Source organism: Ursus maritimus, unplaced genomic scaffold, assembly GCF_017311325.1.
Source record: "Ursus maritimus isolate PB19 unplaced genomic scaffold, ASM1731132v1 scaffold_2, whole genome shotgun sequence".
Lineage (NCBI taxonomy): Eukaryota > Metazoa > Chordata > Mammalia > Carnivora > Ursidae > Ursus > Ursus maritimus.
Window position 1 is genome coordinate 26,693,780 of NW_024424452.1, and position 20,183 is coordinate 26,713,962.

The window sequence follows — 20,183 nt, forward strand, 5'->3', positions numbered from 1 at the left end:
GAGGAGCTCCATGGTGAGACGGTGCCAGGAGCCAGCACTGACTTACCAGTCACATGCAACCTGCAAGCAGAGCCTATAGCCCCAGTCAAGCCTTCAGATGATGCGGCCCCAGCTGAAATTCTGAGTGTAACTTTAGGAGATGCTGAGCCAGAACCACCCTGCTAGGCTGAATCCCTGACCCAGAGAAACTATGTGAGATAGTAAATGTGCTGCTAGGTTTGGGGCAATGTATTATGCAGCAACAGACATACCTCCTAGTTCTTGTCTCCCAAATTAAAGTCAAGTCAACATCTTCAAATGGCCTGCCATGGGCTCCACTACTGAAACACATGCTTCATCCTCACCTAACCAAACATTTGTAATTTACAGGATCCTTCCATGGCATGAGTATATTGAACAGTATTCAATTTCAGAAGGCTCTCCCTTGTCACGTCGATGCCACACACTTGACTATTTAAACCACCTGACACTCTCTTGGCAACCATAGCCTTCCAATCTGCCTCAGCTCATCCCCCACCCCAGGAAAGGACCAGAAAAATGGGAATCTCCTCCATGCTCTGGGGTTAATTAGGCGTATGTCTTATCTGCCCCACTCCCAGGATATGTGTGCACATCCATCCACTCTGTCCACATCCCAAAGGCCCTGACCCATGCAAATGACCACCACTGGGGTCTCCTCCCTACTCCCTCATTTCCTCCCACTCTTGTTCCCTGACAGCCAAGCTCCTGCACAGCAGCCAGTGGGACCTTCCTAAAAACACATCGTCCCCCTACTTCAACTCATAGCTTCCCACTGAATCCAGAATAAAACCTAAACTCTGTGAGAAGTTGTGTAACTTCCGATGTGTGCTGTCACAAATGACCACAAACTTAGTGGCTTAAAGTAACACAAACTTATTGTCTCACAGTTGTGGGGGTCAGAAATCGGAAGGGGGCCCACACAGCTACATTCCTTCTAATCTGTTTCCTGGTGTTTTGCAACTTCTAGAAGCCTCCTACATTCCCAAGCTTGTGGCCCCTTCCTCCAATTAAAAGCCAGTTGCAGCTGCAGAGCATCCCCCCACTCCCCGACCTCCTGTCTCCTTTTACAAGGACCCGGTGATCTGTCAGGCCCTTTGCTTTGCCATGTAAGGTTCTGGGGATCAGGACATGGACATCTTTGTGTATGCATTATTCTACCAACCACACTGTCAATGTCACCATGGAAGATCTTCCCTACTCCCTTCACCGACCTGCCCTAAAGCTGGGTTTCTGACTGGGATTTTTTGTATAATTCCTTTTAGTACATGCAGGCCTCCTTGGCAAGGAAGAAAGAGGGCCAGGCAGAGAGGAAGGGAGTGGCTCAGCCCTCCCTGTTCATTCTCTGTACCACTTCCTAAGCCAGACCTGGCCCTGGGCCTGCGTGGGCTGCTGGTGACCCAGGGCTGTTTCCAGTGGCCAAGAGACAGGTGCCAAAGGGTCAGGGGGAAGGTCTTGGGCAGGCAGAGAGGAAGAAAGCTCAGGCCTGGGTGGACAAGGTCAAGAACAGTGGGAAGGATCAGGTAAGGCCAAGTCAAGAAAGAAAACTATCCCATGAACAAGAGACCTACAAAGGAGGGAAGTGCTCCAGGAGGGGAGAGGAAGCAAGCGGGGCATCTGCGAGCTCTGGCTGGGAGGGGAAAGGAAAGTTGGAGGGGAAAGGTCTGAGTCAGGGGAAAACCGTCCAGAGCAAGGGAACAGAAAGGGGTGGGTAAACTGAAGGCTGGGCAGAAAAAGGGACTCTCTGAGTAGATCAGATTCCAATGTGGGCAGAGATGCCCATTGGTCACTTGTCCACTAATGAACTAAACACATGTTCTGGGTCAAACTCTGGACAGAGCCCTACCATCACAGAGCCTCATGAGATGAAAGAATTAGCAAGCACGACTTCACAAGACTCTGTTACTGGTGCTCTCTTGGGGGCTTCCCAGAGGAGGTGACATCAAAGCAGTGACCTGCAGGATGAGAGAATCAGGAGAAGGAAAGGGTCCTGGGGGGGGGGGAGCAACAAGATGAGCAAGGCCTGGAGCTAAGGACTGGAAATCAGGTTTAGCAGTCCTCCCACGAACAGGCAAGAACCTCAGGGGAGCCTAGCAGCACTGGGAGCAGACTGCAGGGGGCTTGAACCGACCAAAGAGCAGCGAGGCGCTACTGAGGACTGTCTCACTTGTCGTGAAGGCTTTTAGGAAAGGTCAAATCTCAAGCTTAAAAAAGGTCTTAGCTCAACTGAAATTTCTACATTTCTGGATGTCCTCTAAGCGTCCTCCTGCTCTTCGACCCGTAATAAATATCCAGTATAACACGGAAGAGCAGACCTGACCTACAATTGCAGAGAATGGATTTTACGAACTTGATGCCCATTTTCTCTCTTCTTAGCACTAAGGATATAGGGAAGGACAGTTTTCAGGGACAGCATGTGTCGTGTGTATGTGTGTGTGTGTGTGTGTGTGTGTGTGTGTCCCCACCCCCACCCCCTGTCCCCAGGTAGCCCTGCCAGGATTTTAAATGTGTTGCTTAGGAATGCAAATGACTCAAGCTTTCCTCTACCACCACCCTACCCATTTCTCAAGTCCCCCCCTCCACCTTTCTGTTTCTGTTCCTCAAAAACAGAGCTTCTCAAAAGGGGTTGTTTTGCAAATGACACATTCTGATTGGCAATTGACTGGGCCAGACACCAGACCTTCTGTCTTCTGTAACCTACAGAACTTCAGTCCCCCAAAAAAGAGCCCAAGAGGAGTCTATGTAAGTTGAAAAGCCTGCCTGAAATTACCCAGGTGTGGAATCTAACTCTGTTTTCAGACATAAACCCATAGTGTGTATTTTATTGTTGTTGCAAGTTGAAATACACCTCGAATTTTTTTCAGGAATGCAACTACTATTGAAAGGAAGGGGAGAGTGTATTTCATGCAGAACTTTGCCAGGCGTTGGCCACGACCCTGCAAAACCTCTTCGTGAGGGGGCCGAGGGTGGTTCTAGAGATGTGGAGGGATCTGCAGCTGTCACAGGGGCAAGCAGCGACCCTCTGTTCTGTTCTCCCAGCGGGTGCCTGAGCATTTACTCACTGAAATAGACGTGGTCTTATTACAAATCCCTTGTTTCCGTTCTCCTTTAAAGCCTAGTGAGGGCATTTTGTTAATTTTTATAATTTTAGCTATATGGGTGCACTATTTTTATTGACATTATTACCTTAAAGTAACTGCACTGATGTTGGAAAATCTTTATATTCAAGGGAAGAGTGAGTCTGCTAGGTTCAGAACCACAGTTCAGCATGGGCGTGCTGGCGGTCTGTGTTGTTTTTTGTTATTTTCTGTTTGTATTCCTTTACAAAATGGAGACAATTAAGCAAAAATGGTCACCCTGTTTTTAAGCACGTTTTCTGCTTTTTAAATATATATGTATACATCTTTATTAAGGTTTAACTGATGTATGCTCAATTGCACATATTGGAAGCGTATGAATTGATGATTTTTGACCTATATGGATACATACATCTGTGAAACTGTCCACAAATTCAAGATGGTGAACACATCCATCACCCTACAAGGTCTGTCAGGGCCCCTCTATAGCTTCTCCCTCCTACCAGCAGCCTGTTCCCCAGCTATGTGAAGAGGCCTGGCCACAAGATGCCACACCAAGGAATCCCAGCTGAGAACAGGACTTTCCCTTCGCCCACCATGTCCATAGGGGTTACAGGTGCCAGATCTGGTTTGTGCCTCTGCAGCAGAGCCAATGACTCACCTGCCAGTGACCCAAGACAGTGAACCCCCAAGCTGAGAACCAAGGTATTAAGAGAGCCAGTGCCTCTCTGGGTGGCCCGTGTTGGAGCCCAAGGAGCCAGAGCTCACCACGTCCTCACAGGCAAGATGGGAACGCCCAACCTGGTGCCGCGTCCAGATGAATCAACACAACTTGTATACTATTACCTGCCCAGGGTTTACCCAAGCCCATGACAGGGCTTATCCATGATGTGTATCTCACTGAATTGTCAGAAAGCCCTCTGAGCAGAAAACAGGGGCTCTGGGGCACAAAGGGACCTGAGCGACAGCCCCTAAGGCCCCCACCCTGGTTTCCCTGCCCCCTCTCTCACCTTCCCCAGGGCAGCCGCAATGGTTATAAAACAAAACTCAGGACATGCCACTGGCATGCATAAAACCCACCTGTGACTTCTCACTGCACTTAGGATCAAACCTTAACTCACTGGCACAGCTGGTGAGACCCCTGCAAATGCTTCTCCTACCTTACCTCCTTCCATTCTGGCCCTCACACACTCCACTCAGGCCACACTGTCCCCCCTTCTCCATAAGCACACCAGACTCACCTCTACCTCAGGACCTTTGCATGAGCTGTTCCCTCTGACCATAAACCCTTCCCACACACATGCACTCGACCCACTACCTCCTTCAACACGAAATTCTGCTCAAATGTCACCTTCTGAGCAAGGCCATCCCCAAAGACAGCCACTCTTGCCCTACTTCCTTGCTGTAATCTCGTAAAACTCGACGTTCTCCAAAACTTTCCCCATCGGTATATGTTTGACTCCTGTCCTCTCTGTCTCCTATAGGGAAAGTAAGGTGGCCCCAAACGAGGAGTCTGTTTGGTCCCACCGTCTGAACACAGAGGGCCTGAACAGACCGCACTGTAGCAGGAGACGTCAGATCTACTGAATGAATCAGTTAAGGGCTGGGCTGGCGCTAGAGCTTCTTGTTCAAGCCCAGTCCTCCTTCCATGGAGCCTCGGGGGCAACCTCTCCCACACCATCTGTAGCAACCTGCTCATCAAGGATGCCACTGGCCAGGCTGAGGATGGAACCAAGGACCCGCCCATCTCACGATGCCTGCCCACAGAGCCTTATGCTCAACCTGCCTCCCCTAAGACAGTGTCTCCTGTGTCCATGGCCACCCCAAATGGGCCACCACCTCAGTGTCACAAGGGCCTCTGCTCGTGTCCTAGTGGCCAACGGCACAAATGTCCCCAGTTCCCACCCCCCAGCCAGGCCTGACCCAAGACCTATAACTTGGGTGTTCTGGCAACTGAACCTCAAGCCCTAGGTTTTTCTTCTGGAAAGACAACTGGTCTGTGGGAAATGCCGTACAGCAGGCTGGCACCATCGTCAGCCACTGCTAAGAGGTCAGCAGTAGGCCCACCCCTTAAAACCACAGGAGTAATGACAGGCACTGCTTGTCCTGCTCCTACCACCACCCTCTACTGTCCCCATGTCACTCACAAGTTCTCAAATGCCTCCTCTGGACACAGGACACACGCTAAGTCAATGACCTACACTCCTGTTACAGCCACTCTACTTTCTTACCAGCATGTAATACAATGCTGTTTCATATAACTGAGGACGTCTTAGGTCTGACGAAATCAAGTATGTGCTGGGGAGGCCCTGGCCTGATTCCCAAAATAAACTGATGACAGAGGTCACACGATGGCACACAGCTAACGTGGGAGGAGTGTCTAAAACTCAGGATACCGGGGCTCCTGGGTGGCTCAGTCGGTGAAGCGTCTGCCTCCGGCTCAGGTCATGGTCCCAGGGTCATGCGATCGAGCCCCATGTCCAGCTCCCTGCTCAGCGGGGAGCCTGCTTCTCCCTCTGCCCTTCCCCCTGCTCAGGCACACCTTCTCTCTAATAAATAAATAATCTTCAAAAACAATACATAAATAAAATTCAGGACACCAAGCGTGAACCATAATACAAACTACGGGCTCAGGTGTGATCATAATGTGTCAGCATAGGTTCTTCAATTTCGACAAATGTCTCATTCTGCTGGGGGACATGGATAATGAAGGAGGCTATGCACGTGTGCAGGCAGGGGCTACACAGAACCCTCTGTGCCTTCCACTCTAAAAACTTTAGTCAAAAGCACCTCTGATGGGGGCTTCTTTGGCAGAACACCTGCTCAGGTGACGGGCTTGGTGTGTTGAAGCCAAGACACTGAGAAGGGCAAGAACACTCAGGACGCCAGACGCTCTCAGTGCGACCAGCAAGGTGACTACTGTCTCGGGCAGGGTGGGGTCGCGCGCCCCAGGCACGCACTTGCCGAGGGCCCGAGCAAACAGCATCAACAGCCGCTCCGTGCACATCTTTCACTCTTCTTGTCTACCCACTGCCTTAGCTACGTGGAAGGCTCTTCCTGGATTCTGCACATGAGCCAACCATGGCTGGGAAGAGCGAAGCAGCTCACCCAGGACCATGAAGCTAGTAAGCGGTGATGCCACCACCATTCCGAGCCATGGTGGCAGGAAAGGGGTGACCGGGTGGTCCTAGAGAGGGCCCGGCTCTCCCCTGTGGCAAGAGGCTCGCACTTACCTTTTGGATTTGGCACACTCCTTCTTCCAGTTCTTTACCAAGACGGGCACAACTTGTTCTGACGTGTCCTCCTTATTCAGGGACCAGAGGTCAGTGCTCTCCAGGGGCTGGCGGTAGCCCCGGACCATCAGCCTGGGGCCAAAACACCAGGGGGAGGCGATGAGAGTCAGGAGGAAGAGGATGATGACCCTCGCTGCCCACACCGCCCCCTGCCAAGAACAGCAGCACTCACTTGAGAAAATCGCAATATGCACGGGACGTCTGGGCACATTAAGTCATCAACGCTAATTCTATTAGGTCGCCTAGGGAACATGGCCTCGTTTTTTAAAGACACACAATATTCAGGATACAGATATGACAATGGCTTCCATTTACTTTGAAAAAATGTGTTTAAGACTCAGTGGGGCAAAGCATTAATAATTGTCAAATCCGAGCGATGAGTTCACTGAGCTTGATTAGACTAGTGTTTCTACGTGTTTGGACGCTTTCGTAATAGAAAGTGAACCTATCACTTTAACTTGTTTTGAAATCATACCAAACTTACAGAAAAATCCCATGAATCGTATGAGGAATTCCTACCTACCCCTGCCCCAGCTCACCGCTGCTAACGTTTTGCCACATCTGCTATACTATTCTCTGTCTCTATGTATAAACATCCACATACAGACTTTTTTCCAACCCCTTCAGAATAGGCTGTGGACTCTATGCACCTCCACACCTCAATGTTAGTGTGTAGCCCATTCAGGAAAAGGGCATGCTCTCACAGAGGAGAGCGATTCATCAAAATCAGAAATACAAGCCAGGATGACATGATCTGCGGACCACACTCAAATGACCCCAACTGTCCCAGAGATGTTCCTTAGCTGTTAATTTGAACAATATCTGATTTTTTAAAAAGTCTGTGCAAAGTTTATAAAGATAAGGAACAGTGCTTATGGGGGGGAGAAAGATTCATAGAATCCTGGGTAAGAATGCTGACAATGTGCAGAAAAAAACGGACAAGAAGGGAGCTTAAAATGAGTGTTGCCGCAGGTGTTTTTGGTTGTGGGTCAATGCATGTTTCCCTTACCCACCCACATTTCTTATGGGGCACGGGTATTATTTTTCTAATAGCAATTTTATTTCTCTGAAACAATGCCAATAACTGTATTTATACCTGACATTAAAAGAAAAAAATACCCAAATCCAAAAGCCAAGAGCGCACGGCTTCTAAGTGCCCTGGGTGAAGCCACGCACAGACGTGTAAACCATGTATGGTTCACGCACGTCAAGTCCGTGCACGTGGGCACAAGGTCAGTGTCTGAGCCCCAGGCCCAGGGCAGACACGCTCAGCACACAGGTGAAGGGTGATGGAGGGACAGCGGGCCCAAGGCACCAGGCTGGCCTTACCCTGTGATCCACCAGAAGGTGACTCTGGAAAGGAAGGAGGCGCTGGATTCCGGGCAGGGATTCTAGTGGAGAGAACACACGGGGTGGGAGGAAATAGGAAATGGTCAGTTAAACTTCTCATCTATGCCGGCGCTTGGCAACAAGCAGGTGAGCAGAGCGGTCTTACTCTCCAAAGGACCAGGAGTCACCCTCACACCGATGACTCACACCCCTAAAGGGTGTCTCTCCTGATCCGCAGTAACCTTCAAAGAAACACATGGCAGCTCCCCAGTTTCACCCAGGAAATATATCCTGAGTGTCTACTATGTGCAAAAGTGGTACCGTGTGCCACCTACCCGCCCTATCTTATATTCATTCCCACAACAACCCGGTGAGTGTGGTGTGCCCATATCCCCCGACGTTACCCCATTCATTCACTGATCATTCATTCAACGAATATTGTCTGAACACCAACTACTCTACAAAGTGCCAGCATTATCCTATATCCTCGCAGAACCTTATGAGGGTGCTAATTACTATTATTCCTGTTTCATTCATTCATTCAACAAATATTTTCTGAGCACCTATGACATGTCCAGCACCACGTATATAAATCTGAGCAGACACAACCCTGCCTTCAGGAGGCCTGTAGTGTATTAGAGTAATAGTAACACCTGCTAACTTCTCTACTAGCTAGCTCTGTTCTAGGTGCTTTACACGAATGATCACATTTAATCTTTGCAACCATCCTACTAAGTAGTTAAAAATATCATCCTCACTCTGGAGTTAAAGAAACAGAAGAGCAGAGGGACAGAATGATCTCGCCAGGCTCCCGCAGCTAGAAGCAGTGGACACAGACTGTGAGCCCCTAACAGGCTTCAAAAAGAGACATCAATCAAATGATCCTGTGAGCAAACACACAACCCCAACTGCAGTGAGGATCGTCCCCTGAAGCTAGGTCAGTGCACCAGTGAGGTCACTGGTATCTTAGGGAGATCACAGCAAGAGAGCCGATAAGTGGATGGTGGCTGATCCAGCCGACAAAGGTCAGAGAAGGTATCCCTGAGCTGGGGTCTGAAAACCGAGTGAAGGAAAACAAGGAAAGGGGAGGAGCAAGGCGGTCTCGGCAGCGAGAGAGTGTGTGCAAAGGTCCTGCTGCAAAAGGGAGCATAACCTACTCCGGGAACCAAGAGGCAGCTGAGCAGTCTACACTGGAGGCCATATAAGGGATTTTGGTCTTCACTGCAAGTGCAAAGGGAAGTCATCAACACATTCCAAGCAAGCTCTCACAGAACCTCTTTCCCAGAGGCACAGAGATGAGCTCCAACAACACACACACACACACACACACACACACACACACACACACACCAGGAAAGGGATGTCAGCATGGAGCCTCTGAGACCACATGCGAGGGCCAACTTTCCACATTGATACATTCAGGTCTATATTGTGAAATACACGCTTTCATGAAGGGGGGGGCACCATGCAGTGATGAGGTCTCTAACAGAGGAGGCCGCTCCGCATTCCAGCATTTTTCAGAGACCGCACTGGAGAGCTGGGCAAGCGCACACGTTCTACCAGAGTGCTTTTCCATCCAGGATGCAGGTGTTTTAAAAACAACACCACACCTGGTCCCCACCTCCGAGAGATTCCGATCAAGCTGGTTTGGGGTGGGACGAGGGCATCAAGTTTTTCTGTTTGTTTTTCACTCCCAGAGTCTCCTTGGCAAAGTGGCTTGGCAGGAAATGTCCCAGGTAAGCCTCGAATGTCCTGTCACACCTGATATACCACGGAAGCTAAAGACGTGTGGAGTCAAAAGGCCTCAGAAACAACCAGAAGTGGCTCCGAACTTGCCCAAAAAGGGATGATGTGAGCCTCGATCAGGAAAGTAAGTAGAAGGGACTGTGACGATCATATATGTTTAAAGACACATTCTCACAATGACACCGAAAAACAAAAGGCAACCCCTTGGCGCCGTTCATGAAAAGATGCACGTGAACCAAGCCGCCGTCTAGAAAACAGGGAAAGGGCAGGAGACAAGCATGTTCTCCACGTTTTCTAAATGAACTTCACTACAGGGTGACCAAAGAGATGAGGGGAAGTGTCTGCATAGAAACAGTCCAACCGGGACACCTGGGTGGCTCCGTGGGTTGAGCGTCCAAGTCTTGATTTCGGCTCAGGTGATGATCTCAGGGTCATGAGATCAAGGCCCGCATAGGGCTCTGCACCGGGTACGGAGCCTACTTGAGATTCTCTCTCCCCCTCTCCCCCTTGGCCCCTCCCCGCCTAAAAAATAGTCCAGCTAATACACGAAGAATGAATGACAGAATATTAAGACAATGAGCCATTTTGCAACCACAGTGGATTATTGGAATACTTGGCGATACCCAACAATTATTATGAATGCTTTTAGGCCAGAGAGCGGAGTCACTGTTATACTACTTAAAATCCTTATCTTTCAGATATTCTCACTGGGGAGAGCTGGGCGAAGGGCAGACAGGAATTCTACTACTTCTGCAACCTTTGGTAAGTCACGTTTATTTCAAAATAAAAAGTTACTAGATATGTTTAAATCCCTATCTTTCAGAGATATGTACTGAAGTGTCTCCACAGTGAGGTGCGTCTGTTATACGCTGCTGTCTACTTCTGTACATGTGGGGAAGCTTCCAGCATAAAAAGCTAAATGACAAGCTTCCCCAGTGACGCCAACCCGCATCATGGGCCCAGAACCACCGGGCTCCACTCTGGGGCCACGGGGGTGTCAGGAGGTTCCCAGTCCTGCCTGCGCCGGATTCCAACCTGTGGAGCTTGAGGAACACGGGTGGGCCAGGGTCCCACCCCATGCCAGCTTAGATCGGTGCCTCTGGGCTGGGGTCCTGGCCTCAGGAGATTTATAATAAGGAAATCAGATGCTGTTTGCCTCAAAGACCTGTGTTCCAGACCAACCTAAAGGAGAGTAAGTTCAGACTTTGGAGCCAGGTTTCAAATCCCCGGGATGCCATTTTCTCGCTGAACGACCTGGGGCACGTCCCTCCACCTCAAAGCCTCGGTTTCGAATCTGGGAGATGGGAGTGGTGCGTGTGGCTGCTCAGCCGACCTCACACGACTGCTAGGAGGGACAAGCGAAATGAGTCTGTGGGACTGTGCTGTAAGCTGGAGCTTTTCCAACCCAGGGCGGCAACATTATTCTCAGGGGAGGCGGTGCCATTTGCTCTGGAGGCTGGTGGTGGGTGGGTTATCAGGTCAATCTCAAATGCTCCTCAACTGCAGCCCAGTTCCACCCCAGTGTGACAAGGTGGGGTCCCAGCGGGGAAGGGGAAGTGGAAAGGGGGTGGGACACAGCTGACAATGACTCATTTATTTCTTGAGCAAATATTTACGGAGGGCCTACTTAGATGCCAGGAGGTAGCTCAGGGCTGGGGACAGAGCTATGCATGAGACAAGACAGCGAGGTCCCCACCTGATAAGCGCGGGGTGGGGGGGGATGGGCAATTAGCAAGCCAACGGGAATAAATATATAAGGATCAACGGGAGCGCCACAACAGAGAAGAGAAATGAAGGTGCCAGAGAGAGATGGGGGCCGGGGACTTGCTTACGCGGGAGGTGGCCAACAGCAAGGAGGTCAGAGGGAGGCTCTGAATCCCAGGCCGGCCACTTACCAGCTGTGGAACCTTAGCCAAAGTACCTGGTGATGAGATTAAATGAGATGAAGCACGTTAAGATTCCTTAACATGTACCTGGCACACAGTGAAAGCTGGAAGACACAGTATTAATACTAAAATCTGAAACAATAATAATGTCTTCTATTTCTCGCAGCCCCACGACACACCAAGCACCGTGCCAGATGCCTTCCATAAGGGCTGGCAAAGAAAGGCCCACAGGCTGGCTGCTGGTCAATAAAGTGTGATTGGCACACAGCGATGCCCGCTCATTTACATACTGTCTACGTCCGCTCCTGAGCCACGACGGCAGACGTGAGTAGTTGCAACACAAACTACGTGGTCAGCAAAGCCTGAAATATTTACTGTCTGGCTCCTTACAGAGAGAGCTGGCTAGGCTAAGCCCTGCTCACATCACAGCTCACAACACCCTGAAACAGGGGTCACTAAGGTCACTAAGGCATAAAACCAGAGCTCAAATGACGGACTTTTGCCTCCAAACCTGGTCTTTCAGTCTCGGCATCAACGTGGAACATCGCTGTGCGAGTTACAGACCTTGCAGAGATGCCCAGTGGAGGGGCAGGTGGGGGCCGAAATGCAGCCTGTGTCCACCTCAATGAGACCCCCCCCGCCAAGTCCCGTGCCTGTAAGGGGCTGCATCAGCCCAAAGGAGGCAGGGCCGTGCCCCAATTCATCCACCCACACAGGGTACAATGTCTTTTTCTCATTTGCAAGGCGACACGGAGCGAACAGCAGGGTGTTAGGCACATGCACAACAGGCGAGGTCCCCAAATCCTGGCATTCTCTCAAAATTAGGCAACTCCAGCCATCGGGCAGGAACGAAGCAACATTTTGACTGTGGAATCGAAGGCAAATTCATTCCCTTTCCACCCTCCCATATACAAACGGAGTCGTACCCCTGAGACTATAAGAAACGATAGCCCTGAGGGAAAAGATTAATCCTCACTCTGGCCAGTGAAAATCCCAGCTGCTGCGAGAAAATTCTCCCAGCAAATGCAATGAGATCGCATTGTTTACAAGACCATTTCACAGTTCCTAATTTGCATGCTCCAAGAGCTTTGTCCAATTCGCCTCCTCCCTCCTTTGGATCCAAACAGGGATTTTCAGATTATGAGAAGCCACACCAGGCCGACAGAAGGCCCACGTCACCAGCACAGAGAAGGAAACCTCTAAGTTTGGTAGCTGGTTTCTGGAAGTCCCTATCTGACACTGAAGGCCTTCTATGATCATAGACAATTCGAATTCTGAAGTAGCCAAGAACTGCTAACTAAAGAAGAACAAAGGGCATGGGTGCTGGATGAGAACCCAGATGATATCCTGTTCAACTGAAACCAAGCAAAACATTCTCAAAGCTGCCAGCTCCGGGCATCCCAGCCACAGAGGCTGGAGCAGAGTAGCTCCCAAGCCAGGATGGGGGAGACTTATTACCGGGTCCCCCGTTCACTCAGAAAGGAGAAAAGTTCGGACAAGCCCTGAATGAAGGGCAGAGGGAGAAGAAAGTCTGATTTATGCAACGTACGGAGAAAGCCGCATTCTTTGGCATCTGTATCTGGCACTGGCTGATTTGGCAGAAACCATGTGGCTTAAACCAATTTGGTACAATAGCCCCAGGCACTGGTTCTTCGAGGACCAGTCATTCATGAGCTCACACCAGGCAGTTTGGGGACGCTGTCTGGGTCCTTCAGCACTCTGGCCTTCTTGTCACACCGTCTCTGGATCCCTGCACCGCTTTTCTGGTGTTGATTCTGCTTTTTTTTTTGTTTCCTGCTGGTTAACTCCCACTCTGCACTGCCTTCACACCCAGCAGGAAGGGGGTGCGTGATACAGCAGGACAGCTCAGGGCAGGGGTGCTCCAATGTGGCCCCCCCCACCAGGAGACACGGTGCCTGGGGAATCCGTTAGAAAAGCAAAAGCCTGGGTCCCACCAAGATCTACTGACGCAGACTCTGGGGGTGGGGCTCAGTGGTCCATGGTGTACCAGGCCTCCCAGGTGATGCACGCTCCGGTGAGCTAACCCAAGAGAAGGGCTTCTGATCCAGCCTTGTGAACGCCACCACTCTGGCCCTCTGTATTCTCACCTGTACAATGAAGGGAGACTCACAGTCCTGCCTCATCCAGATGCTTCGAAAGGACTAAGTTTAAAAAATAAATAAATAAATAAATAAATAAATAAAAATAAACCAACATAGAGGGTTGCTGTCCAGCTCAGCCTCCCTCCCAACCCACTTGCGCTGCTGGAATGGCTGTTAAGTGCCACTAGCCTCTCCATGTCCCACGCACCCCCCTCCTTTCAGCCGGGGGGGGGTCCTCCAAAACACCTCCAACCTGAGCATGTCACTCCCCACACTGAGAATCTTCCATCAGGTCAAGATCGTGAGTCCTCACGGTGACACACAATTCTCCTTGACTTTGCACACTCGGCTCCCTGGCCCTTCCAGCCCAGCCAAGCAGACCACGCAGCTCCCAAAACCCACAAGTTCCTTTATATGGGGGGGTTTCTGCACATGCTCAGTCCTCTGCCGGGAGCACCTTCCCATGCAGCCTTATTGGCCTGGCCAATGCCTCTCACTTTTTGGACGCGGGCCCCTCCTCCCCCGGACGCTGGCCCTGGAGCCCCAGGCTGAGTTGGGAACCCCTCCTCCGGCCCCTCCGCCCCCAGCACTTCCCTGCCTCAGAGCCCACTGGCGAGCCCACAGCCCTCTCCTCGATGGTCAAGTTTGTTGATTTCAGTCCTCAGAGTCTGGCTGAGCACCGGGCACCACCCCCAGCCCCACATGACAATGAATTACTAACGACCAACAGCATAAAGGAGAAAAGCCTTAAACACGGGGTTTATGACGCTTTCCTAAACAGTCCAAGCTCTGTGGCTGCCTCTGGGGTGTGTGGGGTAGAGACGGACCAGGAGGGGCGGCAGGGAACTTTCTGGGGTCCTGGTAATATTCTAGATCTTGATAGGGGCTTGGATTACTCATTTGTCAGCACACGTCAAACGGTCACTTCACACTCAGGAATTTCACTACGTAAATCCTGCTTTTTAAGGAAATACGAGAGAACTGTTACACAGACATGGAACTCTAGCTAATGGTTTGCACGGTGAAGTGCTTGGGGGAAGGATACTAAGGACTTTGGAGTAAGTTTGAGATACCAAAAAAATTTAGCCGGTTGGCGGGCTGGTCGGCTGGCCGGCCAGACACGTGATCAAGCAAGGTTAGCAAAATGTTAACAGTGAAATCAGACTGGTGAGTAGATGGGTGCTGTGTCATTCTTTCAACTTTTCTGTGAGTTTGACATGTTCCCAGCAAAATACCTGGGGAGGGGGGATATACTCCATTTATGGACAGGGGTAAAATTACCTCTTACGCCAAATGAGCGGAGCACTTTTCCTAAACGTGCTAAACCACACTTTTCTACTGTGAACCACCCATGGATCTTGTTAAAATGAGACTTTGACCCAGCAGGGCTCAGTCGGCCCAAGACTCTGCATTTCTAACAGCACCTGGGGCCTGTTGATGCAGCTGGTCCGAAGACCCCACTTTCAGAAGTGGGGGGGGTCTACGGTATGACCACGTTTGCCTCTGATGCCTCCAAGTGCAAACGGAAACACCCTCCTTCCACCTGCCCCACCCTAAGCAGGGGCCTCAGGGCCAGCAAGCTGAAGGATCACAGGCTGGGGCTGGACAGGAACCCCAGGGGAGCCCTGTGAGGCTTGGTCAGCCACTCCCAAATTCCAGGCAGCCCAGGGCCTGGAGGAGAGAGGGGAGCAACCCCACCAAAAAACCCGGGCCAGAAAAGACATCTGAGTCATGCAAAGGGCGCAGGGCCAGCTGGGGAGGACGCCGGCTTCGGTGACTCAGCAGGAGAGAGCCCAGAGAAGCCCAGCGCTGCCAGCTCCCCTGGAGGCCCCGCCTGATCCCGGCCACGCCGGAAGCATGGCTGAACGCTCCCTCCAAGGACAAGCAGCATATGACCGAGGCTCCGACCTCAGGAGAGCAGCTGGGCTAGACTCTCCGCATCTTCAGGGCTCCACTGTGATGCAAGCCCTGAGGGTGCTCGGGATACAGGCCGAGAAAGCACCCGCCAGTGTCCTCCCCTGCTGATCACAGGCCTCAGATCCCAGCGTGAAGGGGCTGTGGCGAGCACCAAATGCAGCCTCAACCCATTTTCAAGAAGGTGGCACTGAGGTTCCGGAAGGAGGAGGGACTTGCCTGAAGTCACAAATCTAAGTCACAGATCCTGATTCTCAGGCTTCCCAGGCTTCATCTCGACTGGAGTTACACAGCTGTTTGTCCACTCGCCCGTTCGATGACTGTCCCCTGCGAGGCCACAAGCTTTCTGAAGATACCCCGTAGACTGCACTGTCCAAAGACAGCCAGACATCATCGGCCATCCCATGAGCTCTTCTTATGACAAGAGCTGACCTCTCCCCCATCTAGAGGTGGGGGCTGTGTCCCCACCCCTTGAACCCGGGCCGACTTTTGGGATGGCCTCCATCGAGAGAGTGTGGCAGCAGTGACACTATGGGACAGGACTGGGTCATAAGCAGTGACACAGCTTCCACCTGGCTCTCTGTCTGGAAACACTCGTCCTGAGACGCGAGCCACCGCACCGTGACCTCACCCAGGCTACAAAGACATGGACCGTCAAGTCCATTGGAGGCTCGGGCCGGGGGCCAGCGCTAACCACCAGACACAGGAGTGAGGCCGGCTACTGTCGGAGAGACCCCACAGGGGAGCCGCCCAGCTGAGCCCGGGCAACACCCAGCACTATGAAACCTGATAATACACTGCTATTGTTTTATGGAACCAAATTCAGGGTGGTTTGTTATAAGTAGTAGATAACTGTAGTAAGACACGAACCACACCGACCTCACACCCCGCTGAGTCCCCAGAACCAAGCACAGTATACAACAGGTGCTTAATGAATGTCTGTTGAAGGGATAAAGGGAGCCCGGGTCTACCCAACTCCAACAGGGGGCTCCTCTTCCGTCACACCGTGTTGCTTCCACCATCAGATTTAGGGTTAAGTTAGAGTCTAACAGGCCGACCATCTTCTCTAAGCTTAGATTCTTAATAAAAAGAATGGCTCGGGACAAGAGTCAGGGTGTCCCCGGCCCCTGCAAGCCCAGCCTCCAGCTGCCCAGGTGCGGCAAAGCAGGCCCCAGCCCCGGCTGCTGGGAACGCAGAAAGTACAACGGGAGGAAGAAGCCAGCTGTGCGAGCATCCAGGAAAGAAGCAAAAGGAACTTACTCAAATCCCCAGAGGGAACCAGAAATCAGAAACTCCCTCCCCCATAGAGCATCTGAGACAGTCCCCTCTGGAAGGCAGGTTTTCAGGTGTTACAGGGAGCCTGGGGAGCCAGGTGAGCTCCAGGTCGCCCTGCCAGCTTTCCCCGGGCTCAGTTTACCCTCAGAGCAGCTCAGGGTCTGCACCCACTCAGGTGAGGATGACTCGTCCTGTGTGCTCTCCAGCTCCCCAGCAGAGCCTGACATTTAATAAAAGTTTCCTGATAGGGACACGCCACTGACAAACACCCACACCCAGGTACGCAAACACTGATGTACAGGGGATCCAACAGCCGTAGATGTCAGAGCCCGTCCTTCCTGCCAAGCGTGAGCTGGGTTCCAGTGGGTGCCCCAGGCATGGTCACTGCCCTTGTGAACTTTATACACAAGCACACACACACACGCACAAGAACACACAAACGCACACATGCACGCAAACACATTTTCGTGCAAACACATGAACATAAATACATGCACGCACACACACACACAAACACGCACAGACAGCTATGTGCACAAACACGCACACACACACACACACACACAAGCACACACACACTTTGCAAATTTCTCCAACACCACTCCTCCTTGAGCAGGGAAGTCCAAGATTGGGGCCTCTCAGAACACATACTGGGACACGGGTTTCAACAAACACGTTCGCAAGTGTCAACCTCTTCCGAGCCGATTCCCCACAGGTGCCTTCATCACCCACAAAGGCAGCCTCGGCCTTTTGCTGAGGCGCAGGCCAAACCCAACAGAACCACAGCAGCTGAAAACTGCTCTCGCTGCAATTTCACCAGTTAACAGCTGACTAACCACGAACAAAGTGTCAAATAAATGCTCCACAGGTTCCCCTCCCACTCAGACTAAAATCCAGTGGCTCAGGCAAACACAGGCAACTGTCCCCACCTGTGAGATGCCATGTCTTGGCTGTCTCTGGCCTCCCACTGCTCCAGCCATACCGGCGTTTCCTGCTGTTCCCTTGACATTTCATGGCAGCTCCTGCCCCAGGGCCTTTGCACTTGCCACCCCTCTGCCTGGACCACTCTTCCTCTGGGTATTCACTCAGCTCACTCCCTTGCTCCAGTGAGGTTTCATGAGGGAGGCCTTCCCTGATGGCTCCTATCACATCGTAACTACCCATGACCTTCAACCAACATATCAATTTCCTTTCCATGCTTTCTTCTCCTCCACAGGATTTACTGCCACCTAACTGACAATACTTAGAGCTCCTGGGTTACTATTTGTCCACACCCCCACCTACCCGCATGACAACACAGGCCTCAGGTGGGTAAGAACTGCTTTATTCACTACCACAGCCCTGCGCCCAGATTGGGGCCTTGCACGTGGCACTGGACAGAGGGAGGGAGGGAAGAAGGGGGAGAAGGAGGGAGAGGGGGAAGGAGAAAGGAAGAGAGGGAAACAGGAAGGAAGAACAGAAGCAGCAACAGGAAAGGACTATGTTCCCTTTTATTTCACCAGCTAGAACACTGGCCCTATCTCCACCCCACCCACTCACATCCATGGGTACATACAGGATTTCCATGTGCCCCAAACTGACAGAACAGACCAACTCAAATCCCTCAGGGGCCTGACACAGACAGCAAAAGAAGGAAGCAAGATTATATAGTGCAAGAGGGAGTGGTGGGGATTGCAGTACTTTAGTAGGGCCACGCACCCCAGCTGAGGTCAAACTGCTGCTGTGGGGAATAATGGTCCTAACACTGTCAGAACTTCTCATTTTTCTAGAAAACCTGCATAGTTACAATTTATGGGAAATTTCCTAACTTTTAAATGTTTGCTCACATGTTCTAAAAACACTATGGCCATCAAATGAGAAAACCTACATGCCTGCAAGACACAGCAGTTTACAATTATGAATCCGATTCCCTCCTTAAGTCCTCCTAGCCACAGCTAGGCCTCTGTTTTTCCATCTGCGGAATGGGACAATGATAGGACCTCTCTCTGGGCCTTTGGGGAAGATGGAATGAGATCCCAGGTGGACGATATTGGCACAGAACAGATGTCTAATCCACAAGAGCTGGCAAGGTGCAGTATTTTCACACGCATGTGCACACACACGTCTCTGATCACACTTACGGGGTCGTGGATGGTTTCAGAGAACAGGGGCGGTCGGTCCGAGAAGCAGGACAGCACGAGCTGCATCAGCACGAGGGAAAAGTAAATGTAGAAAGTGACATCGCGAAACACGTCGATTTCAGCATCCTAAACGTAAGCCAAGGAAGAGAAGATCACTTTCTGGAAGCAGCCTGCCGAGGCCGGGGGAGCAGGCAGCAGACCCAGGAACAAGCCCTCCTGCCCTGAGCCACCTCCCCCAACAGAAGAGAGGGGGTTAAATCACGGTGCAGTCCCGGATGCCCGGTGAGGGCGGCCCACGTGGTGAAGGGAGGCTCGGGCGTGGGGATGAAGCAGGCCCACATTCAAGGCCTGGCTCCGCTCATACCGGCCCCCGGATGTTGCCAACTCACTCAACCTCTCCGCACTTCAGTTTTCCCGTCTATAAACAAATCGGCGGTTCTCAGTCGGGGGCGATTTTGCCTCCCGGGGAACCCAGTGAGTGGAGGCCAGGGATGCCATGCTCCCCTCCCCTCCACGACATCCTACAAAGGTCAGGACAGCCCCTTACGACAAAGGCATCTCCGGCCCAAAACGTCAATGAGTGCTGAGGCTCAGAAACCCCGTCAGAGTAATTGTGAGCAGTCAATAAGATTACTCATGAAAAAAAACCTTAGTCCCTGCCTGGCACCTTGGAAACATGACCTCAATAAATGTCGGCTACCCTCAGTACTAAACACCATCCATACTGAACACTGCAGGGGCTGAATAAAGGTTCAGTTACTGACTAGCTGGAAGGAGGCGGAGAACAGCAGGGTAGCAGGTAGCGTCTGAAAAAGCACACTCCTCCGAGTTCCCAGGAGCGGCGTATGGCAGCCAATGGGAACGACTTCTTAGCCAGAGTGCTGGCTGCTGGCACTGAGGTAACACAGGGACAGGTATCGGGTCCCATAGGGGGGCAGCCGCTCTGCAAACACCACTCCCCACTCAGCTCTGTTCCAGACTGACGAGATCTAGAGCTGACTTGCCTTGCTGTTCACGGCTGACAGAGGCTCAGAGGGTGGGGTGCATTTGCCCATGGCTCCCACCTCTGGAGAATCCACATGGGCCCCTGAAGCTACCCAAGTAAGTGGGGCCCTGAGGAAAGAAGGTTCTAGAACAAAGTCTGGATGAGCTAGGGAAATCCCTGGTAAAGAAGCTGGGCCCAGGTAGCACCCAACCTCTAGTTCCCATAGCAATGCACAATTTCCACATAAGCTGCAAGGAGCAAGCATCTCTTCCAAGGGGCCATTGCAGTAAGATGTGGAATAAGGGGGGGCGCCTGGGTGGCACAGCGGTTAAGCGTCTGCCTTCGGCTCAGGGCGTGATCCCAGCATTATGGGATCGAGCCCCACATCAGGCTCTTCCGCTATGAACCTGCTTCTTCCTCTCCCACTCCCCCTGCTTG

At 51.7% G+C, this 20,183-nt stretch overlaps 1 protein-coding gene across 10 annotated transcripts in view; it reads right to left on the reverse strand.

The window, feature by feature from the left end:
- Positions 1–20,183, reverse strand: part of ABCC1 (ATP binding cassette subfamily C member 1) — a 130,730-nt gene that overhangs the window by 64,403 nt on the left and 46,144 nt on the right. For all 10 annotated transcript variants that reach the window (XM_040635277.1, XM_040635280.1, XM_040635278.1 and 7 more), the window contains exons 5-7: positions 18,761–18,886; positions 7,718–7,779; positions 6,329–6,460 (exon numbers count right to left, since the gene is read on the reverse strand). In XM_040635277.1, coding sequence (XP_040491211.1) covers positions 6,329–6,460; positions 7,718–7,779; positions 18,761–18,886 — 320 coding nt within the window. The remainder of the gene's footprint in view (positions 1–6,328; positions 6,461–7,717; positions 7,780–18,760; positions 18,887–20,183) is intronic.